At 43.0% G+C, this 25,445-nt stretch overlaps 1 protein-coding gene across 4 annotated transcripts in view; it reads right to left on the bottom strand.

Moving 5' to 3' along the window:
- MET (MET proto-oncogene, receptor tyrosine kinase) overlaps nucleotides 1–23,163 on the bottom strand; it is an 89,671-nt gene extending 66,508 nt beyond the window's left edge. Inside the window, exons 1-2 of one of the 4 annotated variants that reach the window (XM_052668434.1) lie at nucleotides 22,800–23,163; nucleotides 2,800–4,014 (exon numbers count right to left, since the gene is read on the bottom strand). In XM_052668434.1, coding sequence (XP_052524394.1) covers nucleotides 2,800–3,999 — 1,200 coding nt within the window. In that variant the 5' untranslated portion in view covers nucleotides 4,000–4,014; nucleotides 22,800–23,163. The other 3 variants (XM_052668436.1, XM_052668437.1, XM_052668435.1) reach the window with 3 other exon arrangements.
- Nucleotides 23,164–25,445: the final 2,282 nt, after the last annotated feature.

Raw genomic sequence — 25,445 nt, 5'->3', positions numbered from 1 at the left:
CAAAATCTGAGAAGGTAGGATTAAGGAAGTGTTTTGGTTGCTTTATTCTAATTTATTCTCAGTCCTAGCATCCTTTAGCACCCTTAGTCTGAACAGTACTGAGGGATTGCCTCTCAGAAAGATGGACTACCTCAAAGCCCAGCCAAATTATGTATAATTTTCTACTGGGAATTTTTTTGGTAACATGAAATGGTCTACATCAATGACTGCAACTAAACTATCAGATAGCATAGCACTCTCTTGCAAACACTGCTAAAGGCCTTTTCTTTTCTTTTTAATTTTGAAGATAGTGGTAACTCTTATTCACTGCTGGACTGTTTTCACTGTCCTATGACTAACTCTCATAGCGGTCAGAGCCTTTTCTTGCTTCAGTGGTCTGTGGTTTCATTCTGTCAGTGTTAAAAAGAAAGGTCATCTTGGCAGCATTACAAAAAGCAAGTTTTTAATTTTGCCAAAATAAACTGTGACAAACTCTCATAGTTTATAAAAGCTTTCTTTTAAGTTGAAGGTGACTTACAAAGTGCATTTTAATAATCTACAAACCTAACTCAACCTAAGACAAGTTGAAAGGTTTGGGATTTTGTTTTGTTTTGATCTCCAGCAAAATCAATGAGTTCAGATCTTACAAGCACAAACATTCCTTCTTCTGCCTGTTCCTTCCCTTCCTTTGCTCTTCAAACTTTCAGATCTGTTTTTGCATACCTCAGAAAAACAGGTGTATAAGGGATGCCTGGCAAATTCTTGCCTATTTTTCTGGCCACATAAAGCCTGAAAAAAGCTCAAAGTATGTTTTCTATTGGAGCTTTAGTGATTCTTCTCGAATAAAATATAGAAAATGAAATGGCAAAGCTTGACAATCTTGATATCTCAGTGTTAAGCAAACAATCAGGACAAAAAAATTCCGACTGTCTTTGTGCCATTTAAAGGAACCACAGGAAATCACAGCAACATTTTTGCCTTTATCAATTTAATGTAACAGAAATCAGAGTTCTGATGACATTTCTTGAAATTGGGCAACTATAATAAACCGTCTGGAGTATAAGACATTCATTTCTGATATGCAAAGCAGCAGCAGACTCTGGAAAAGCTTTTGTAACAAGAAAGTACTTCCCAGCATGTAAAAAGTGGCAAATTATTCTGTCAATATTTTAATGGTATACTTTGCTATAAGTCACCTTGTGAAATGGGTATATAGGCAAAAGCAGAATAAGTTAAAGGCCATTAGACAGTTACTCACAAACAAAATACCCTGGGAATAAAGGGGAAAAAAAGCACTTTCAAAGAAGAACAACGTTCACTGTGAAAAATGAGCTGAAATGTGAAAATAAAATGATATTAAGACCTGAAATGAAAAATTAGAACAAGCAATAATGCATTGAAAGTCACTGTACTGAATGTTTGCTCTCTTGCAAACATTTTCTTCCTGAAAACTGACTCCCCTCTCCTCAAAAAGGGGATAAGATGCTACATCTGTTGCGGGTGCAGTACCAGCATCCACTGGCAATGCCAGTGGGGATCTCGGGACAGCAATAAGCAGGTAGTCCCAAATGCAGAGGCTGTTGTGATAAGCTGGTGATGCTCTGACTGGATCGGACCCTACCTCTGAGCCATTTCCACTACTGGGTAAAAGCCACAGCATCTGTGTGACAGCTCCTTCTCCACTGATGCCCCCTCCCAGTCCTCTCATTTCAGATGCTCCCAGCTCCTAATGGGGTCAGGCCTCTGTATGGCCTGGGCTGGGCAGCGTGCTGAGCTGGTCCCACTAGAGCAACAGAAGCCTGCAGTGCCCATCCTTAGCCCAAGCCTTCCCCAAAGGCAGACTGAGCTGTTGCCGTGGCTGGGATCACGGGCTGAGCAGCCTCCTCGTGGCCCCTCTGGCCCTGCCCTGGGGCAGAGGGCAGCATGTTGCCTTGCAGCTCCAATTTCCTTTTATTTGCAAAAAGCAATCTCCACAGAGAGCACATGTAAGGCCCTGCTGCATAATTCAAAGTGAGAATGTTTTATGTTTCGAAATAAATTTTAGAAGTATCCTATTTCGGATTCTGTATTTCCTTTCCAAGTGCTGCCAGAGGTGCAGACACTGACCAGAAAGGAATAAATAATTCCTGTGCTTCCTTCACCTCAGTATCTCAGCAGTCACCTGAACACGTGGTGCACAGAGCAGCCACTTTTCCCTTCTGAGACTACTGGCATCCTCACTCAGACGCACTTTTAATAGATACTTCTTTCATTAAGAAAACTGATTTCAGCGGGACTGTTTATGCATTAAGTATGAGTAACTGTATTACAATCTGGCTCTCTGTGGCATGTTCCAAACCAGCACTTTCATTTTTTTTTCTAAAGAGAGCAGTGATTCAGCATTAGCAGAGTCTAAAATATGAGTGATATTTTCAGGGACTTTTCAGTGCACATGGATACGAATGTTAATGAAGGCTTCTTTAAGACAATGAAAGAAATAATTCCCTAAACATCCTACTTATCTGCAGCACAGACTGTAGAGAACACAGAGTAACCAATTACTTAAGAATAAAAAAGAGGGTTTTTGTTGTTGTTGTTGTTGTTGTTGTTGTTTTTCCCCTCAGTTCCAGTAATACTTAGCACCATAAGGACCTCAGTGATTTTCAGTCAGTTTACAGAAACTCATTCTTGCAAGGATGAATCATCAGCAGTGCTAGGTAATCTGAAATTACCAAGGGTCTTACTTTTTGTGACTGAAGACGAGAGGACAGCTATTTAACAACGGCATCGTCAAAGAGAGACCGAGAGTTCTGAAATATAAAAAATTTATTTGTCACTTACCCTGTTCAAGCAGTATTTGCTATCCTTCCCATAAAAGTGCTGAAGACATTTCATGTTCTGCTTGTCAACAATCTTGTTGAAGAACTCATTGATTGTTCGCACAGAGACAGCACAGACAGCAGATCTGTTTGTTGGTTCTGAGGAATCTGGTTTGCTTTGTGCAAAAACGCCATAGAGAATATCGTCATTCAATCCAAGGCCCATTTCATGGGCTAGAGCTGCACCGGGTTTGCTTACATATGCAGCTTGCAAAATGTTGAACACCTCCTTTCTAATGGACCTCTTCCTCCGCTTTTCAGTAAAAATACACTCAAGAGGCATTTCCATGTAAGAACGCATCTCTGAATCTAAAGTGCAGAAGCGGATAATTCTGGTGTGAAAAGTCTGGGAGTCAAGAGATTCTCTCTGTACAGTCAGAAAATAGACAAAGTGGTCATGCTCAAAGGCATGGACATACTTAATGGGATACGAGTCGCGGAACTGAGGGAGGATATCTATATAAGACTGATCTGTAAGAAATTCAAATCCATCCTGTGTTTCTTTCAACCTTCTAACTGATATTGAATGCAGTACATGGGGAGGTTGAAATGCAGATGTCACAGTGTTCCCAACAAAGAAGTTGACAAACCTGTCCTTTTCAGTCACCAAAACTTTGGTTCCTAAAGTGCTTACAACACAGTCAGGACAGTTTTCTGTCTCTCCGTCTACCTGCGGTGAATACATGCAGTGCACCTCGCTTTCTATGTCAGCAGGGTTGTCAGGGGGAATGATGTGACGGTGACAGACACCTCCAGACACGCTACCACAGCTGATGAGCTGATCATCGTAATAGGTTTCTAAGAGCAGCGCCATGTTGACATTATCCTTCCATACACTGTTAGATAAATTAGCTTTATCTTTGCAGTCTTCACATGGTGCGCAGCCAGGACTCTCCAAAATAGGCCCAGTCTTGTAGACAGAAATGTTTTGGAGAGTCTCATTTAGTACATAAATCTTGTTGACTGCTCCAATATAAACATGATGCTTGTATAAAACTACATTCTGAATTGGTGTCTCTGTGATGAAGTTAGGAAGATCATATTTTACATTCAAGTTCATCTCTGATTTTTTAGCTGCTTCTTTGCATTGTCCATGACTTCTTTGCAGCAATGCAAACAGGAATAGGATAATCCCAGAAGGATAGGCAGTAACAGGCTTCATTGTCAGAGGTTTAATCTGTCAAAATACATTTAAAAACAAGAGTGGTTATGTTTCATACGGTAAAACATGAGTTTATCAGCCAACAGAAATGTGTTTCTAGACTGAATATTAGCTGAACTATTTAACAGTTTAAGTGTCATAATCTTGCTTAGTGTCCTTAATAGCCTTGTGCTAAGAACTGCTGTGATTACTCGTTTGTGGGCACTCATTTCACTGCTTTCAGAACAGTTTACAGCAAGATTTTACGATGTTAGATTTTGCAAGAACTTTTGGAGTATCGTACAACAGTAGAAGAAAGATGACTACTTCTCAGTTGGCATTAAAACAGCTGGCTGATAGGATTTAGAACAGGATAGTGCATGGGTAAGTGAAAGCAAATGTGCCCAGGACATTCACAATGCACACAAAGCAGTTATAGCACTTTAGTGTGTGGATATAAGATACTTGGCAAGTACCCTAAGGGGCTGGAATGGTTCTTAGCACAGCTGTTCGAAAATAAGAAATATAGAGATTAAATAATATACAGATCTGAGCTGGGATTGGGCTTCTCTTTTATTCTGTTGCATTTTTGATTAACCATGGAAGAGACATTTCTCCATAAGAACAAAGGAAGAACCCCTTTCCTCTCTCCCTCGAGATCTTTCCTGAGGGCTCATTTTGGAAGAAGAATGTTTTTTTCAGCCAGCTCTACTTCTTAGAATAGTAATTTTCACTAGTGTTGACAAGGTTTTGTAATATATTGTTAGAATATTTTATGCATCATGTGGTGCCTGGCATGCACAAGTTTTATTTTAGGCCTTGTACCACAGCAATAAGTCACTCTGGTGAACCTTCAGAAGATACAGGCATATCACTGTATCACAAACAAAGGGATATCAAGTGACCTAGAGCCATTAACTGATGAAATCAAAAAACCTAGCACTTTCCTTTTTTTATTTTTCCATGCAATTGTTTGATGTGGCTTTGAAAACCAAAGGCAGATGACTAGTGTGATATTTCACCCCCCTGGAAGATCAATTGAATGAGCTGTGGTTATGAGTTTTTGGTGCAGCGTCCACACTATGCCTTGTCACACCAGACATTTTCTGTTAATGCCATGACACAGTTGTTAAGCCAAATTTAGCTCCTTCGTGGAGAAAACAATTATGCATTCTACCAGCAATATGATCACATGCTTTGGGAAAATACTTACAGTTTGGCTATAGTGAAGCAATTGTTACTAAAGAAATGCTTAAAGGATTCAAAATAGACGACCTTGAAAATTACAAACTAATAGTAGAAATCAGGGTTGCTATATTGAATTATAATGCTATTCAGACAGAACTCTTTCAGCTATATATAAATTCTGTGCTTTTATGTGATTGACTAAAACATCGATAATTTTCCTGCATTCCTTGTGACATTATACTTCAGAATCTACTGAATTCTTTGTCTGCCTTACCTCATTAACTACACAGAATAATAGGTTTTGGAAACAAGGACTTGTTCTTCCCCCCTGTTATCTGATAAAAGTCATAATTGAGAGCTGGGTAAATATCAGAAACACAGGCTGTTTGCAAGTAGTAGCTGGTAAAGACAATTCACACCTTTGGTATTGAGAAATGAAGGTCTTTCTTTCCAACAACTTTTTTTTTACGTTAATCAGTGATAACACTTCTGAAAAATAACCAAACACAGTTTCAAAATAATAATAACTAAAAAGAACAGGAATTTGTAATTAGGAAACAGCCACAGTACACATAGTGCTGACTTTATATTTTATAGGGCAGGAAACTGTTTTCTCATCCCATGAAACTTCTTGCTGTTACAGACTTTTTCCTGCTCTGTACTGGGATGAAACCAAGAGCTTTCTAAGTTTGTGTGAAACACCCAAAAGCCTCATGTGATCCAAGAACAACTGTGCTCACGTCCCTGCACTATCAGGGCTGAACTGGGAGGAGTGGGAAACCAGTCCAACTGTCTACCTCCTTTTGGCCAGCCCTTCCACCCCGAGAAACTGTGCTAAAACTCATACATTCCTGCATTCAGTTCTGACAAGTCAACATGTTCTGACAAATAATAGATGAAGCTGAAAATTCCAAAAGTGCTCTCTTTCTGACACAACACAGAAGCAGATATAATTTTTACATCAACATGTTTTAACCCAAGTGACAGAGGTAACTCTGAAAGAGGAAGAAATACAATAAGTGGGACTAGAGTTAGATGAGGATGAGGATGGTTCAACACCATTACAGGAATAAAGACACAGGGGTACTTGTCAACCAAGCACCTCCTTCCTTTCAGTGTTTTTGGTTCTGTGCTCTTGTTTTAGTATGTTCCTGAATAGATTTCCCAGCCACTATGCCCATATACAATCCCTCAGACTTCACCTATTCTTCCAGTGGATCCCTCTGGAAAAGGGGATCCCTCACTGTAAAACAGTAAATTTCAGTGTGTACAGAGGGATTCAGAGCAGTAAACACAGACTGACATATTCCTTCCTTCAAACCACATCTTGGGGTGTGAGGTCAATATCCTCAGCTTATATTCAGCTGTGCTCTGGTTACAATCTGTGCTCTGGAGACAGAAAAATTCCTTCTCTGACTCTTTTTGCAAATGAGATACAAAACAAAACGTTTAGTAGCAAGAACTAGGGTCAGACTTAGTATAATGCAGCAGATACCAGGAATAATAGGCATTGCATTTCACAACAAAGGGAAGGAAAATCTGTGTGATAAAAAAGTCATCTTTGCTTTCATATCTGAGTGCCATCGTTATGTCTTCCTCTGTATGTTTTTGAGGTGTTTAAATCAATCTCCTAGACAGAAATATGCAGATTCCCACCCATGGGAATCCCAGGCTCTGTATGTATCCTGCACTGCATCAAAAGAAGGGTGGTTACCAGGGTAAGGGATGTGATTGTCCCCCTCTTCTCTGCCCTCAGGAGACCCTATCTGGAGTACTGTGTCCAGGCCTGTGATATTCAGTGCCTCTTTTTATCTTAATTTGACCCAGAGTCTTTTTCTGTTACAGAACCATTGCCTCCAGCATAGAGTTGCTTTCTGCAACCTTCAAATCAGGTAATTGCAAACATACTTCACTTGAATACATCCTAAAGAGCAGGAAAACTCTGGAGAACTAAGAATTTAGTACCACATATTTCAAATGTCCAGCAGTGCCAGTTCTCCTAAGCACATACACAAATGCAATGTCAGCTGAACTTCAGCACTTAGCATTTTGCTGAATTTGAACCAAAATACTTATGCTAAAAGATATACTTTTCTTTCTGAATTCAGGTCAAATAATTATTTGCTGTCTGTGAGTTGCAAAAGGAAAACAAGTAATCTCTTTGTTTCTCTTCTTGATTTGAATGATGGATGCTGTTAATCCTTTCGTGACCTTTCTGTGACTTCCATGAGTGTCTACAGAAGACTTGGAAGCTTTGGCCTGTGATAACTATCAACAAGCAATAGCTGTGGATGGATTGTGCCTTTTGTAAGAGATATTTTCAAAGCCTGTGTCATGATGTGCTCATTTTTCCATCTCTCAGCAGGCACTAGCTTGTATAACTGATGAGAAAACAGATTTTGGTCAACCGTTGCAACCATGGCTAGTAATGATGTGTCATATTAGTGTGCCTGGAAACTTCAAGTGTTATGGGTAATGATTCTCATCAGGCTTGGTCTTGAGTTTCCCATTAATGGTTTCCCAATGGCAATCTCTTTTCTACAAGTTTCCCTAATTTGAGGTTGAATGATAATTTGTAAACATTGAATATCATGTCTCTCCATACTGGTGTTGGCCAGTGCACCAACAAGTCAGGCTTGGACTTTCAAGCTGTCCTATGCCAAGAAGCCCAGAAAACAGAGCTGTATGTATCTTCCCAGCCCTCAATTCAACAACACAAGTCCCATTAAATCTGATCATAAAGCACTCCATAGGAATGCACAAGTTAAGACAGCACACAGACACGAAAGAAAGACTTTGGCAGATTCCTTAGTGCACCTCATCTTTTCTTATCATATCACAGAGAAGGATATCACTGTACATCCAGTGTACAGCGGCATGCTTTTACAAGAATACACTGACTCCTCAGGTTATTTCAGGTTAGGTACAGCAAAAACATGTTCATTCTTACTTCACAAACTCTACTGTTAGCAAACATAAAATGAATAGTAGCCTTTTCCCATTTTTTAAAACAAACTATTTGGTAATATATTTTTATTTGTTTTCCCCAATAGAATAGTATGTCTTATTACTATGGGCTCTGATGGACTTATGGTGGCAGATACTTATAGGATAACCATACTGATTACTGTTCCTGAGAGTTCAGTTTGCTTTGCTGTCCTAAACTGAAAACTGTGTCAGTTCAGGACCTGATTCCCCATGCATCAGATGCTCTGCCATGGAGACAGCAGCATCATTTGAAAGGATAGAACAAATAAGAGGGGGAAATGATAACAGCTCCATCCATCTAATTTTAATCTGTTATAGCAAACAACACCATCACAACACTAGCACCAGCTTTAACAGAGCAAGTTCACAGTGGGCATGTCTTCAACAGACTTTTCAATTAACCAATTGCAACCGTAGAAAGGATCGAAGCTGATTTTCTCTTTCCAACATCCACAGACTGAAAATGCTCTTAATTTAGAACTGTTAATCTGAATTAACTACCATGAGTTAAAATAACTGAGAGAACAAGGAAATTTGAGCAACTCAGCATCGAACATACAGATGATCCCTGAGTTTAACCCGGATTAACTATTTGAATTCAAATCCATATTCCCTTGTCCTAAGTACTGTTTTCACCCCATTTTCCTTATCTAAATTGTTCACTCTGACTGAGATGAGAACGTAACTTTTCTGCAGGGTAATATGTACCCTAATGTAGCTCAGTTCCCCACTGCAAAGAGTCATATAAAGTACCAGGAGGTTTCCATGGTATGCTAGGAGGTAACTATAGTGAGTACAAACTTGTAGGATGGATTTGAGTGAAGAACTGGTGGGCAGGGCACAGCAATTGCTGGAGGATCTACCATTAAATAAACTTTTCCAGTTTGGTGGTGTGTGTCAGAATAAATTGCTTTCATTAGCACATTCAACTGATCTGCAAGCTCTTACAGTATTCAGATAGAAAGGAGAAATCCAAAGTCTTCCTACATAAAATATACTCTTACATACATGGTCCATTACTCGGTCCAATATACCATTATATTTCACAGCAGCTTACAACAGAAGCATTTTTGTTTTCTGACAGTTTTAACTAGCATCAAAACAGAAAAAAAACCAAACCAAATGTATCCTTTGCAATGGAGAAAATGTTATTCTTATACTCCTTATTATTAATTATCTGCAGGTATCCTGTAGTACAATAAAGTGCATGGTGTTTTCTTTGAAACTTGCAGCAGATCTTAACATCCTAACACCAGCACACATCTTGCTTGTGCAGCACAACTGGATTTATTTAACCACCTTTGATATGATGAGCAGGTTCTTTCATAATGAACCTCAGCAAATACTCACTGATACATTACAAGTGAGTGGACAAGATCAAGAGCTACACCTTGTTTAGGAAGACTACTTTAAAAAGTGGAATACAGCATTTGCCATAATTCAGTGAAATTTCCCAAGTGAGGAAGTCATTCTAAGGGCTGAGGAATCAAATTCACAATTAAGAGGAACTAAAAAAGAAGTTCAAAATATACAAAGAACAATTGAAGAACGAGGCAGAGACAGCTAGAATAAGATAGATCTATCGTTGCTTGTTCACACATATTTCAAGATGGATTGGGATCTTTACGTTCAGAAGGACTGTTTTCCACATCTGGAAGCATACAGATGGAAAGACTTCTTTGAAATAATTGTATTGTTTGGCAATTGTGGGAAAATAGAAATTAGAGTCTGCACAACACAGCATTATTGATCTGCTCCGTTCATCTCGATGCAAGTCAGAAAATGTAGATCTTCATTAACAAAATACTTGGGGTGGTACTGTGGCTCTTGACCGCTGTTATCAGTTAGTAATAGAAATTCAATTCTAACACAGACCTAAACTCTGCATCTGCATCAACTAGTTGTCTGGTAACCCTTGTGTGAACATCTTAGTCTAAACATTTAGTCCAAGTAGAGAAGGAGATTTGTAGGGGGGCAGGATAACACGTAATACTTGTTATTTTACACGTCACAGCCGATAACCCATAGCAGAGTTGCTGTCTGTTTCAGTTGAGTGAATATGGAGATATTTGGCTTTCACTCTCAAATTTTCTTTCATTTGGACAAGCTAACGCATCTCAATGTATTTTTACTGCATAAACAGAACAACTGCTCTACTTTAGCCAGCTGAGAGAAATACAGATGTCCATGCTGATATTCTGCAGTTCAGGAAATATTTAAACATATAACATTTAAATGGGAAACTTGAGGTATAACTTGAAAGCATTCAAGGCCAGGCTGGATGTGACTCTGGGCAGCCTGGTCTAGTGGTTGGTGACCCTGCACATACCAAGAGGGTTGAAACTAGATGATTCTATGTACACTGGCTGATTGAGGGTGTCAAACAACCTCAGTTAAAGATGCAAGTACCTTACTGGTCAGTATAAAAACATAACACCTTAGAGTAGGAAGAAGCAGTTTTTCTGAGCTGATCCTATTGATCAACATTTTAGCATTAGTCTAAGCATTTTGTGGCTGTCTGCAAAGAATAGGGACAGTGGAATTTTCTTGGAAAGTGGCTTGTCCTTTCTTAAAGAGCCAAGTTGGCAAGTCTGGCTGTAAGCACTTTTAGCTCCATTCCCTTGACTACCCTCTGAGCACTTACTTAGATTTTGTGTTTTATGGTTATATCATCTATTTACCTGAATTCATGTTTTGAAACGCAGAACAAATTTTGGAAGCCTTTCCTATCTTGTAGTAAAAACTAACAGCCCTCCACACTGTGATAATTAAAGGAATTGCCTGGGTCATAAAATGAGAAAGATTAAAAGGCAGATAGCAATGAGTAGCCAAGACAGCATACAGATTTGATCTAAATGTTCCAGCAGCAATTATAAACGATCTTGACGCAGTGCATTTCCTGCAGTTTAATTGTTATTTGGTGCTAATGGCTTTAATGTGTCCCTGAGACAATACCTCTCCATAGCCAAACATTAATCTTCTTTAAAGAAATAATAATAAAATTTATTTGCACCATTAGATAGGGATGACAAAGTATAGGACATGAAATCTGTACCAAAATATTTACTTGTTCATCATATCATCAAGCTTCTTTTTAATGTCATAGTAAATATTTAAGTATAGTAATAATAGCAGCAAAACCCCAACAGGTCCTTCAATTCGTGTGTGTGTGTGTGTGTGTGAAAGAGAGAGCTGACAGAAGAGTGTCAGGTAGCAGCTTTTCTGCTCTGCAGCACACATAAAACATGCTGCTGGGTGCCATGGCTTCACCCTCCTCTGTCAATGTGTCTCTGAGGGCCACAGGGCAAGTTAGTGACAAATACCCAGGGTCAAGGATTTCCAATAGGTTGCCGACACCCTACTTGATACGTATCTCATCAAGCTAAGGTGTTGTGGTCAAAGATCGTGGTGGGTCCCTGTGAGATCAGCAATCTTCAGGATGAGTTCAGCCCCGAAGTTCAGAGATCTCACGCAAGGGCTGAAATGGGTCACTCAGCTCTCCTCTGCTGAGGCTTGGGTTGTTCAGGCAATAGACATCTGGAAAAGGCATGATTTCTGGAGTACTGCACAGAGAGTTTCAGTTTGCCCCCAAGGCCACTCCTTGCATCTTGGAGCTTTTGAGAGGCTGCAGAGCCAAGCTGGCCTGGCACAGCCTATTGTGCTGATATTGTTGTTTGCCCACATGTATTATATTTAGCATAGTGCTAGAAAGCAGACTGCACACCTTCCATGTCCAGTCTGGCTCCTCCACCACAGTTAAATCACAATCATTTAACTTATCAGAGATAACCAGCCCTGCCAAACACAAACTGCATCTGTCTAACACTAGATTAATACTCTGCCCGATGTAAAAAATGTGGTGCTAACCCCACAGACCAAGCTGAATTGTCGGTGTTTGTAAACAGCTAGTGGAAACAATGAGCTATCAGCTTAGCAGAATACATCCTGTATCCGACAGTCATGTTAATAAGTTGATTGTACACCTAGCTTCATAGCAGTTTTCTGATAATCAAACAGCAATGTCAAGCATAGCATTCACTTCACATCTGTCTCGTCACTGCAAGATTATGTTATTGCAATGCACTTTAACTGATGCCCTACTTTCACTCAGTTTAGAAACTAAGTTAATGATGGCTCATTGGCTATACTGTTGCCTTGCTGTGAACCTGTGATTCATGATCTGCTTCCAAGGACTTCACTGTACTGATATTCATAAATCCCAAAATGGTCTGGAACCAGCCTATCTGACACCCTGGCTCTCACTAGAGGCAATGGTGTCACAGCTGTAATCAGCAGAGTGCCTGATCTGGAGCAGCCTCAGCTTCTTTTTTGGCCGATCTCCCTCAGTAAGGGTTTCTCTGCCCCAGCTTTCATTCTGAAATATCATGCTGACCTTCAGAAGATGCTGGAAAGCTCAGTGGTTTGAAGACTGTTGGACAATTCAACTGATGGTTGATTTTTTTCAAGCTAATGGGGTTTTTCGTTGTTGTTTTTCATGCCTTTTTTTTTTTTTTTTTTTTTTTTTAAACTAAATGAATTTTCTTGATGCTTCTCCCTCTCCTCATCTCGGGGACAGCTGAAGAGCTTACATGCACTGGCACTGCTGCCAGGGCTTCTCATTTAACAGGGCAAGCTCACAGGTCCCAGAATCACTCAGGCATCTTGCTTGGACCCCAGAGTGGCTCTTCTGGAAAGCTGGAGCCAGAGTCCAGGAGCTTGCAAGATAAGAAAAGAGCCTATTTCCAATCTCCAGGAAGTATTTACCTTTCTCACAAGGGAGACAAAAGGATAAGTGAGCTCATTGCTGCTCAGTGCCTCCTAGACATGAAGGACTTGGTGGCAGGCTGACAACAACACAGGGCCTGGGACAGAGCTGGCAGTAGAGCTGCAGGACAGTGCCTTCCACAAGTGGCCCGATTTAGGGCCACCACCTTCATTCCCTCACAAATAAGCTGGCCAAAGGCCTAAACTTTGACCAGGCCCTGGCTCTCCCCCCACTGCCTTCCCTCTCCTGTTCTTTTGCCACAAGAAGCGGTGCTGGTGCCAGGTGCTGGCTGGGAAGCCACCGCTGCTCCTCTTCTCCTGTCCTGAAGATGTAGGCAGTGGGATAATCAAACAGCTGTATGGCTGTGAATCCTCCTTAGCAAAGGGTGCAGTTTAAATGCAGTCCAGCAGGCTATGAAGAAGGGAGAAGGGTCACTACTGTGTGGGATTGGATGCTGTCAGCAGCAGGACCTGTCTGCACCCTGTCCTGTCTCATGACTTTATGCAAGCTCAGCCAGGAGCTGCAACCTGCCCAGGGCATCTGGCTGTTCCACGTGGTTATTCCTCCTGTGGAACTTAAGCTCAGGTGAGATCCAGGGAACATTCAGAACCAAGTGCAGACACCAGCTAATCTAAGCACCTGAGGGCTTTGTGGCCGCGCAGCATTGGGTTTTTGGATGCCTTCCTTGGACTTGTGCCCTGAACTCAATCTAAACGTCATTTAAGATTCCAAAGTAACCTCCATGGATCTTTCCCATAACTTTAAGCTCGATCTGCTTATCCAAAAAGAAAATAAAATGGCAGTGGTAAAATTGGAAGTGTCAGTTAATGCACATTTTTAATCTTGGACTTTATAATGCAGCAATCACTCCTGAGCATGAGGTTTGTTTAAACAGTTGCTGCACCAAGTTCAATACTTCAGGCACTCAACAAAGGCCAATGCCATAAGAAGATCGTACTTTTACATCCCTGTTCCTGTTAAAATATTCAAATTACTTTACAGTGCTTATTTAGATCCGTGTAAATACCAGACTACTCATGATTAATAATTACTCACCCAAGCAGTTGAAATTTGAACAGGATACAGCTGCTGGAACTGATAGTAGGGCAAATCTAAGTCATTACACACCTGGATTTTTGCACAAAACCCTCATTTCAGGCCTAAAGTTTGTCTGGCTATGTTACATTCCTTTACTGTGAAGCTGCCACCTTTCCCAAGACTGGACTCCACATAGTCTTTATGCAAACAATATTCTCATCGATTCCTGTAATGGTTTAGCTAGAGTAAGGACTAGAAAACAGTGTGCTTAAAGGAGCCTGAAAGGCAGAAGATCTGTTGACATGACAGAATCTCAATATTACCTCATTTAAAATGAGCAATAGATGACACAGAATAAGCACTGAGATGCAGAAGGCATAACTTAACAGGGGTGATAGGTGCAGAAGAGAAATCTTTAAAAATCTTATATATTGTTAATGAAGAAAATCATTACGCTTTGAAGAAATACTGAATTAACCTACACAGCATTTCCAAGGAAATGATGGACACGGGCATTATCTTTTCATATGTCTTTAAAATCCCAGTAAACAATGCCCAGTCCAACAGTGGGTTTTTAGCCCCATTAATAGCGTGCAATAGAGGTCTCATTAAATAACCTATGTTCAGATTCACCTCCAAAGACCATAGAAGATACACCAACTCTCCAACAGGGAAACGGATGCTGTTATTTTCTACCATCTCATATTGCTCAGTGCTGCTTCCTGAAAGGCTTTTTGTACTGTGAAAACAATTCACTGTTTGTTACCTTTTTTGTGTGCCCTGAAGGGATTTTAGGCTAATACTCTCAGATAAGCAAGAAGCACTCCTAATAAAGTCAGGGGAACCTTATAAGCCATGCATGCTTATCTGCAGGCAGAGTTTGGCCCAGATTGTGGTTGGCTTATGAGAGAACTGTGGTATTATTTGCATTAAAGAAGTTATTTCAAAGCATGTTGTATGAAAACCGCTCAATGCGAAAAACAAATGAAAAAACATGTAATAATTTTCAGGAAGCAGCAAAGACATCTCTGAGCTACCCGAAAGCTGATTTTATCGTGGCAGTTTACATCTAGGGAAGAACAAACATGTGCTTATTTTTGTAAATGTGTTTTCGGAATGAAATAAAACTCCAGGGAAATGGCAAACAGTCCTTCTGACTGATAACAACTGTGTACAGTGTTCTCCTTTTTTTAGCCCTCAGGAAAAACAGGAATCATTTTCTGCAATTAGAACATCACCTGTATTTTTTTTAATTATTATTATTATTATTATTTTTAATTTTTGTTTTTCTTCATGCAGTAGCACACTTCACATACTTTTTGCCTGGCTCTCTGCTCTCCCAATTTCTGTTACTCTGCTCTGCTTTCAGAGCTCCTCCTCTTGCATTGGCTTCCAGAGTCACCCAGGAAAACAATGGCTATGGTTGGGCAGGTTTTCCTGAATTTAAGCAGAAGAGGGAGGGAAACATCCCCTTCTCACAAACAAATATGCCTTGCCATCCATCTCTCTTGTATACACAAGATCAAGACAATACAGACAAAATCCAAAGGAATATCTTATCAATGAGTAGCTGGATTCTATGGGTTTTAAAAGAACATAAAGGGTAATAGAGTTTTTAACATCGTGCAATCCTAAAGCTAAAAGAGAATCAGTATTAAATTTTATAGGATGGTTTAAAAACTTGCAGTAAGGTTCCTACATTGAGTAGATTCAGTGGATTTTCCTATTGTGGAAATCTGTCTGATGAGCCAAGATGCAGACTCGGAGGGACCTGGAGAATGTCACAGAAGAGGACGTCCCCAGGCAAGGAACTATTTAATCCTCTGAGAAGGCAAAAGGGCACTGTGAAACGTTGCTGCTGTGCCACATTCTCTGGTGAATTTTTAAGGGCAGTGTTTCCAATATCAGCAAAAGCAGACTTTTGGCAATTTCCGATCTAAACACATATGCTTAATAAGCTCTAAATACTAAGAAACAGTGAAAACCAAGCAACGCAAACAAGTGAAGTCCCAGACCAAATGTGGGTCTTCTAACCTGTTCTCAGCACTTTCATAGCTTCTGTGACACCCTGAGTTTAAGTAAGAACCTAGGGGAACAACCTGATTCGTCATCTGGAAGCCCTACAGACACAAATAAGGATAAAACTTTTATCAGACAACACAGTCCTTGAACACATACAGGAAGGCAACAGCAAGATGTGTGCCAAAGCATCCCTTCATCACAGGGGTTAAACAACAGTTAAGATAAAAATTTTTATCAGCTACTGTGGGCTAAATTGCAGCCTCGAACAAACAGTATCTTCCACCGATTTGTATGGATGCTAAGCACATTTTTTAGGGTGGAATCTGAATTATATTTTCTGATGCAGATGAGCTTAATCACAGTGAGCTCTGCACTGGCTCAGTGCTTCAATGGAGTTCCATACCATTTGCATTCTACCTATTTTTTAAAGCATTATTAATATTGTGATTTATTTATTTATTTATTTTGCTGTGACTTTGGGAATTTGTAAGAATGGTGTATTTTTTGCTAAGAAAAATATTAGTCTATAATCTAAAGAACAAAAGCAATAATCCTAAAGACTTCAACCAAACATTTTGAAAGACGGTAATATACGATACTTAAAATTAGTATCCACTTTACAGAAGTAAACAGGAAAACTGAATATAACTCCAGTAATTCATTTAACATTTTCAATGACATTAGGAAAGAGGAATTAACCTACTTTTGACATGAATTCAACTACCAACACCATTCATTGTCTTCAGCAAAACTGCCTCCCTTTTTTTCTGTTGCTAACAGAAGCTGGTATTTTCCGATGAGAAGACATGTCATCTAGACACACAAGAAAATGATATAATAAAATGATTGCAGATATAGTAACATGTGAAAGGGTATACAATTCCCTAATACAATTTTAACTATGTAAGAAGCTTGAAGATAGAAATCCAAGCCTTAGTTATGCTAGCATGTATCTGAAGAGAAAAGATGAACTTGTGAAGTTACTTCAGTTTTGCAGAGCAAACCATGTTGTCTTCTTGTCATGTATTGCTGGAGAGCCCACAGATTCAGGGATTTTCTCCGAGCCTGAGGTCAGTCATAAAGCTGCTAACTTTATCTCCACAAGATCATCCAAGGAGGGTGCTTGTGGCGGGGGAAGCAAAGCCTAATCTCTTAATAAATGTAGCAACAGAGTAGTAAAAAAAAATGTATGCAACTAGGCATTCACAGATGTATATTAAGGTTGAAATCATGGTAGTTAAAATGCCTTTAATGTGGAAAAAAAGTATAAATTAAAGGAGAAGTTCGACATACAGTTCAAACAAGCTTAAAAAAATTACAAGAAAAAGAAAAAAGGACACACGTAAAGTAAAGAAGAAATAAGTACGTTTGGAATTCTAAGTGTAGCCAGCAAGTATTTTCAACTGCACAATTAGACATGTTCAGAAAAGATATCAATCTAGATTTTCTGGAAATAGAAATGAATAATTCCTGCAGGAATTATCAATTTGTACAAATATTAGCTAAAAGAATTTCATATGGTGAAAGATACCTCAATCCTCTACACTGAAGGAGAGGAAATCTGCTTTCAAATACTGTGCAAACACACCCAACACGCAGCAAACATGGAACCCACAATCAGTAGCACCGCACACACTGACAGCTGTGGGGCCTCGCTCACAGAACCCTGCAACTGGCACCGCCCGAAAAAGCAAGATGCTGGAGACCTACACGTTCTGTGGCTCTGAGGCCTGGGGCAGAGGTGGAAGGGATGGAATTCTGCCAGGGAAGGTGTTCTGCCATGTGAGGGCATGGGCAGCACTGCTAGGCCCAGAACATCCCACACTGGAGGCTACACAGCTCTCGGCCCTTAGGAACACTCCGCGTAATCAGCACATTAGTTCAGGTTTCTCCCAGTCCCAGACAGTTGTTTAAAATGAGCATCAGTTGAAGCAAACCAGAAACCTTAAAAGACTATTTAATAAATAATGATAACTTTACTGCTGAAGTTCAGGGTGGTCCAGTCTTGTTACTGTTAGAAGTAAAATGCCTGGTTTGAGTCTTATGGAAGCAGCTCTCCTCCCTCAAGGAGGTCTGACTTCGGCATGCAGGGTGTTGAGGCCTGCTGTAATGCCAACATACGTGGGACAGGAGCATCACATAGGGTTTGTTTTCCGGTCAGCTCCATGTCCACACAGCTGGAAGACTCAAGTACTGCATGCAGCCCTCCTGCAGACTGGCCTTTGCTTGGACACCAGCAACTGGGTCACTTTTTGCTCTATACTAGAAGATCTTAAAGGACTCCCTTTGGTCACAATCAAAACTATGATTCTAACCATTTCACAGAACATATATTTGGCTAATATCATATCCTTATGCTGAAAGAACATCTGCCTGAAAAAAAAAACTTCCCACGTGGGAAGCGAACAATTTACATTGCATAAAAATGTCAATAAAAGTTAATTACTTGTTGCCTAAATCTATCTGCCTTTATAACTGTGGAACCTCAATTAATTGAGCCTGTTTGTTGAATTGTAATTGAGAGGCCCCTATGCTTCATCATAACTCTATTTTGTAAAATAAAAGACCTGTATCCTGTCCAAAAAATAAACTCTGTAGGTGACTTGCCGTGTTGCCATTTTGGATTACAAAAAATACTCTGCCAACACACAGGGGAAGCTTTAATTCCAGCAAACACACACATAAACAGGAAATCTCTCTCCAGTCAGAAGGTATTTTTCCTTCATACAATGGGGTTCAAAGATGTGTCATCATATAGCGTAAAACAATTGCTAAGTAACCTTCCAATTCCAATAGCTCATGAGCATAGTCAGTTCACAGGGTTCGGAGCCTGTCACAACTTGCATGGGAGGCACAAGCACACAGACATCACATGTGGAGCCAAGAAAGGGCTGTTAATCAATAAGCACATCGGGCTGAGAGGTAGGTGGGAGGGAATCAGTTTGCAGAAGGGAAATGGTAACAACCGTAGATTTAATCAAATTGAATCCACAATCCCTTGCTATTCTCAATGTTTTTGAAAGAAAGTAGCTCCATGACAAAGAATGAATTTCAATAAAAGTCACCTATTTAGTTACACTGCTGATTTTTTATATTTGTCAAGCTAGGTCACTGATCCTTCTCAGAAATCATACCGGTGCCTGTCAAGATTTCAATACTGTTTGGTTGGATAAACGTTAAAACGAAGGAGCTGCAGAAAAGAAAGGCAACTTACATAGGGATTGTTATTTCTCTGTGACTACAGGAAAAAAGATAGGCTGATGTGACCCCTCAAACAGAGGTTAAAGCTGCACCACACACAACAAAATGGATAGCTGTCAAATGCCGTGGCGATGGCCATGGTGCAAACACTTGAGCAAAATGAAAATCTTCCAAAAGCATTAAGCAATTTTCCTTCCTCATCCATTTGCAACTGAATTGATCACGTATTTCAATAAGACCCTTCCTACCAGCTTCCACACAAAAGGGCAATACCGTGTTAATTTTGTTGGGACGAGCAGAAGGGGTAGCACAGAGTGGCAGGATGCACAGGAAAGAATCCTGCTTAAGTATTTTGAGCATTAGAGAACACTTCCTACTGCTGACACCTGCTTGACAAATGAAAAGTCCTGATACGCGCATGCATGCAGCCGCTGCCTTCACTTTCTGCCTCCACTGACATCAGCCCTGCTACAAACCCTCCCGACCTTTCCCTCTGCTTCCATTTCCCACTCTGATATTCAGTGTCCTCAATTGCAGACAATTCAAAGAAAGATTGATTGAGGCAGGGGTCACCATCCAGTGATAGAAAGGGATTGCAGAACAATTTTAAAAGTTCCAAAACAGATCAAAAAGCTTCCATTTCCAGGTGTCCATCTACTTGCTGGTGCTGTTGTCTTCAAAGGAGTTCTATCCCAGGCCAAGGTAGTCTGATAACTTTGCCTTTCCTTTTGTTTTTTTACTGCTTGAAATTGGAGGAAAAAGTACTTTATCTTCTTGTACAACATCATAGCTTTCCTGAAGGCAAATAGCTTGGCAATTTGCTAGATTTTTTTAATGCTGGAGGAAACAAGTTAGCACACATACCACGTGTTTGAATGCCTTCAGAAATTAGATTGAAACACTGATTTGATTTCCTAAAAGGTACCTTAAACAAGGCAAGGTTAGAGATTTGGAGAGTAATGAGAATTTGTGTGACTTCAAACAGCTCTACATAAAACAGACCTGATATTCTGGGGGGGAAAAGGTCACCTAATTATTCGCTTCCTGAAGGCCCTGTCTATACTGCATTTCCCCTGGGTAAGGAAACTGATTTAAAAATGGCTTCTGGTAACATGCTGGCATCACTCAGCATGTAGGAGATAGAGATTCGTTAAAACCATTGCCAAGAAAAACACAATTTTACGAGAGGGAACAACAGAAACCTTCCTGGTGTGGTGGTTCCATTGGGGTCAGGCAAACCACACAGGGAAACACCACTTGGGTACTCCCACAGGGCCATGGTCCTGGTCGCAGCAGTGGCATGCCACATGGGGCTGCATTGGAGCTGCTGTGGTGTGACCACTAGTGGTGAGTTGTCTGGGCTTAACGATGGGCTGCAAAGCTGCATGTGGGAGGCAATCATGGGCTGTAGCCACAGCAGACAAGATGTACAGGTTGATGGCTCCACTGCTGGGAGTGCAGCTCAGAGGCAGAGGTGGGGAGGTGGGGGTGGGAAGCCTGGGCACAAGGGTTTCACAGGAACCAGCCACCAAGGTGTGGTTGCAAACCATAATCTCAGGAAGGTTCATTTGAAGCATCACACAGCAGCACTCTTCCTCGCACCTCCTTTGTAGCTCCCTTCCGGGTATCACCTTTCTGCCCAGGTTGTTTCAGAGGACACTGCTGCTCTCCCAGTCAAGAAACGATGCATGCTTTTGCTGAGCAGAGAGAGCCTGAGTAGGATTTCCCCTCTGTTACACATTGCACAAGAATACATGGAGATGCAGCCCCTCCCCTCGTTTTCTGCAGGGAATGAAGTCTGGACACACCAGCACCATGGAACATAAACAGCCATGGGAAGTTTGGACTCTCCCCCAGCCCAGCCCCGTGTGTGGCCAGCAATGGGTGCTCGTGGTGGCTATGCAAATAGCCAATGTGTGAGCTGCTCACTGGGGTCCTGCACGCCAGCTCTGGGAGGCGCAAGGCTTCATATTTCCCCTTGAAGCTGAAAGTACAGCGCAGTCACTTGTGGATCACAGAAGATGGGCTGCTCTCTTCACTGCATTGGGTCAGTGGGAGGAAGCTACAGGCCAACATCTAAGGTACCAGAGAGCTACAGCTACAGGAAAATCAGCATGGGAAAGGCACATCTAGCAGGACGACATGGTCTGCTTGATTTTGTGTTTGTGAGCTGTTCCCTGAGCCCCAGCTGAGTTCAGGCTGTGGCTGCCCACCCCGAATCAGCGCTCTCCATCCATCAGGTTGCACTGCTGCCCCCCAGCCGCACCAGGAGCCCCCTCCAGCCCAGCACGTGCAACCTGGCTTACAGGTAAGCTGCTGCTTGCTGCACAGTGCTCATCCTTTGGGGAAAGGAAACATGGAAAGGAAAAAGAGCCCTACAGGATAACAGACAATCCCCTCCTGAACAGAAAGGGTAGGACACTGATTTTATGTGCTGTAAATAGGGAGATGAGTGTTCTACAGATTATTCCTTTCCCCCAGTGATTCAGTTTGCTTTAGGAGACAGGCAGAGAAGGAAGCACGCAGCTCTGAAGGCACCAGGGCACACAAAGAACAAACGATACAGTCACTCTCCAAGTTACTTTGTTTTCCACACGCAGCTCCTGCCAAAGGCAGAGCCTTTTTGCTCCGCAGCCCGCGATCTGTAAACATCGAGCCGGCTCTTAGCGAGACGTGGGAGACGCATTCCCTTGCCCGGCTACGAGCACAAACTGCTCACGTTTCAAAAACTAAGATAGGAACTCGCTGGTGGACAATGCAAAAAGCGCTTTCGGGATGAGGCAGACGAAGCACCACACGCGCACAGGTTCTTTGGGAAGAGCAGGCGCCGCAGCCGGAGGAGCCTCCTGCAGGTTACACACACGCGGTTTGTTCAACACCACCGCTCCTCGGTTAGCAGTCCCCCGGTTTAAGATGCACGCGTGCAACTTGCAGCTCCCGAGGAGTGTATGCGGCACTTTTCAAGCCAGCGACCGTCTCATTCAATGCCGGCACGGAAGCAGCGGGGGGACGCTATCGTACGCCGCGAGTTATTGACCGTTTTCAGCAAAGCCCGCTTTTCAAAATAAATAAATAAAACCGAAGCAATTCCTCCGCGAGAAAGACCGCAAAAGCCGAAGAACCGCGAAGTACAACCGCACAACTCGGGGATCCCCAGCGGCTCGCACCGGCGCGTTCACCGCACGCGGAGCCCCGCCGGCCGCGCCGCCGTCACACCCCGCGCCCCCGGACTGGGAAGGGGCACCGGCCGAGCCGCCCCGACCCCACTCACCTGCCCTGCCCGGCGCGGAGCTCCGTACCCCGGGGAGCGCCGAGTTCCTCGCGGGGCTCCCGTTCTCCCCCACCTCACCCCGCTCCCGGTCCCCCCGGCTCTCCCCGCGCTTACCGCGGCGGCCGGAGCAACACTGCGGTCGGCACCGCCGCCGGAGGGGCGAGCGCTACGGCCGGCGGGCGGGCAACCGCTCCCGCTCCCCGTTCCGGCGCTCGGCCCGGCCCAGCCCGGCCGGGTGGGGCGGGGCGGGGCGCAGCCCGGCACACCTACGCGCCCCGGGACTGCCCCCTTCCTTCGCTCCTCTCTGAGCTCCCTCTCCAGCCCCGCTGTCCGTGCTGCCGCCCTTACCTGGGCTGCGGTGCGGTGCTGCGGGCGAGGGCCTCCCGGCGGCACCTGAGCTGCGGGGCGGCTCTTCCCTCCGGCGCCTCCGGCGCGCTGGTGGCGGCTCCCAGCGGTACGGCGGCGGTCCCCTCGGTCTCTCCGCCCCTAGGCGAGGGGCTGACCTGCCGGTGACTCACCGCGGCGCGCGGCTCGGCAGTCGGCGGGGGGGAAGGAGGGAAAGGGCTCCCGCACGTGTGGATGGCGCTCCCCGTTCCTTTCCCGGCGGGGACGGGGACTACGTCCGAGGGATGAGAAAATCGCACGCAAGAGGGAGGGAAGGAAGGCCGAGGCACCTGCGCTCCTTGTCCCGGCCCCGCACGGCGGCAAAAGAGCTGAGCCCCCACCGACCGCGTCGTGGCGTCAACGCCCGAGAGGCTGTCGAGCTGCCTCTCGGTGTAACTGGCCTCACTGCGCACAGGCGCGCAGCACCGAGCTGCCTCCTCACGTCATCCCCCAGGCTCCGAGCCCGGCACTGGGGCTCTCCCTCCATGCCCACGAGGTGTCTCCCACAGGTGCTGAGAAACTGAAGCATGGAGAGAGGCCAACAGCCTGGCCCTCACTCAAGAGCCATCTCCCCGAGCTGATGGGTTTCAGCAGCTCCTGATTTAAAGCAGATTTCTAGCAAAGGGCTTCATGTTCTGATAGAAGTTATGGGAGACATCTATTTTCACTCCTCATGTTTCCTTTTTTGGCCCCGTTTCTCCTTCCCTTAATCACACCGTTTGGACCGTTGAATGTTTTGGATGAGTAAAGTGAGAGGAACTGCACGAAGTGGTGCCCAGTTCCATGATTAACCATGGGAAAAATGTCAGCCCTTCCTTCAAAACGTTTTGAAAGGGAAATCAAATAAAGCATCGCATGTGTTTGCTGTAGGCCCAGGCTGTCCGTGACGTGTGTGTGCACAGAGCTGCACATCAGCACGGTGCTTTCAGCAGCAGTGAGCCACCCTGCCACCAATCTGCTGCAGCAGCACTCGCAGTTTGTCTGTCTCCTTTTCCTATGAGCTTTTGGCAGTGGTGATAAAGATGTGGAACGAAGCTATAAACTAATTTATAACTAATTTATACTAAACTTATCTGCAAAGGCAAACATGTAATTGAGACAGTGTGTAACCTTTTACGTGTTTAAGTTGTGAAATCCTTCCTGCTCAGTATCTGTTACTGACAACAGATAGCAAAAAGAGCACGTGGCAATAAAAGAGGTGCAGTGCCTACAGGAGGGATGTGCTTCCTGTCTTCTTGTCCAGTGTGAGTTAGCAACACAGAAAAGCTACACCAAGAGAAAACAAAGCCTGTCTCTTCGGTGCCCTGAGAGCTGAAATTGCTAACAAGTAACCAGTGAGGCAATGTTCCCAGTGATGCCATCCTGTTGTTTGGAGGCACTGGGAACCTGTCCATGCTTTGGTGACCTTTACTTCCATTAATACTCAACAGTAGTCAGAGAAGGAAGGCTGAGAAGCAGAATGTCAGCTCGTGGTGGGAAATGCACGGCTGCATAGTACTGCTCACTGGGTTTTGATTCCTGATCAAGTCATTAGTGTGCATCCATAGTGTTACACCAAATTTGGATGAATCCCTCGTCTTGCTTTTGAAAGAATGGGGTAAAGAAACAGCTCTCAGCCCGGTGTCCACCCCACAAGGACAGCCCCTCTGCTCCCAGCACTGACACACCTGCCTGGGCTTGGGCAGCCAGCGCTCAGCCCTTACCAGTGGGACAGCCAGTGTTATTCTGCAGCTAACAAATGGATTGTCACTCATGTACAAGGGAGAAACAGATGTTTCCTTTCCATTCTGACCATGCTTGTGCCATGTTATTTTAGCTTCGCTGCATGAGACAGCCACACTGCAGCAGGGCTCTGATAATCCTCCCTTTACTATTCCTGCAGTGGTATATATGCACCATGAGCAGTTTCTTGGAGGCTCGAGGCATCTTCAAGGCTCAGGTGAAGCAGTCACTCTGCTACTTCCCTATTCACCACTGTGCTTTCACCACAACTTTTCCTCATGCCTGTCTCTAAGGACTGGTCATCTGCACACTACTAAGAGTGCTAGCAGAAATAGCAGTTGTGGCACAGTTCAGAAAGATGATGGCACTGGAAGAAAGCAATTCAAAAGTGTAAAGGAGCATCAGCCGACGTGATATGTTCAGCAGAGAGCCAGAGCTCACCCGTGGGAGTTTGGGCACATGCTGCTCTCATGTGATTAGAGATAGGGAGCTGAGGAGTACAACAACTTGTCCAACAAAAGAGACGTTCAGTTAGAGACATGAATTGTAAGGCTATGCTTACGCTGATCTCTAAGATGCAAGGAGGAAGGAGAAAACAGTGCAATTTATACTTCAGTGCATTAGCAATAGTACACCAGGAACTTAATAAGAGGGCAGATTCAGTCCAGCAGGTCTGATTATGACCGAATATCTTACTCAGAGCTTAAGATTTGGTTATCTTAAGAGCAGGTGGTAAGATGGAGTATAACATCCAGACTCACCTTGGTACTCAATTTTTATTTAATTTAAATAAGGACAAGATATTTGACTGTCTCTCTGAATCTGGACTTATCCCCCTTTTTAAACCAATCATATGTTAAAAAAATGCATTTATGTAGAACCAAATCA

This window comes from Tympanuchus pallidicinctus, unplaced genomic scaffold, assembly GCF_026119805.1.
Source record: "Tympanuchus pallidicinctus isolate F22 unplaced genomic scaffold, pur_lepc_1.0 scaffold8, whole genome shotgun sequence".
Lineage (NCBI taxonomy): Eukaryota > Metazoa > Chordata > Aves > Galliformes > Phasianidae > Tympanuchus > Tympanuchus pallidicinctus.
This window is presented reverse-complemented; position numbering and strand designations above follow the sequence as displayed.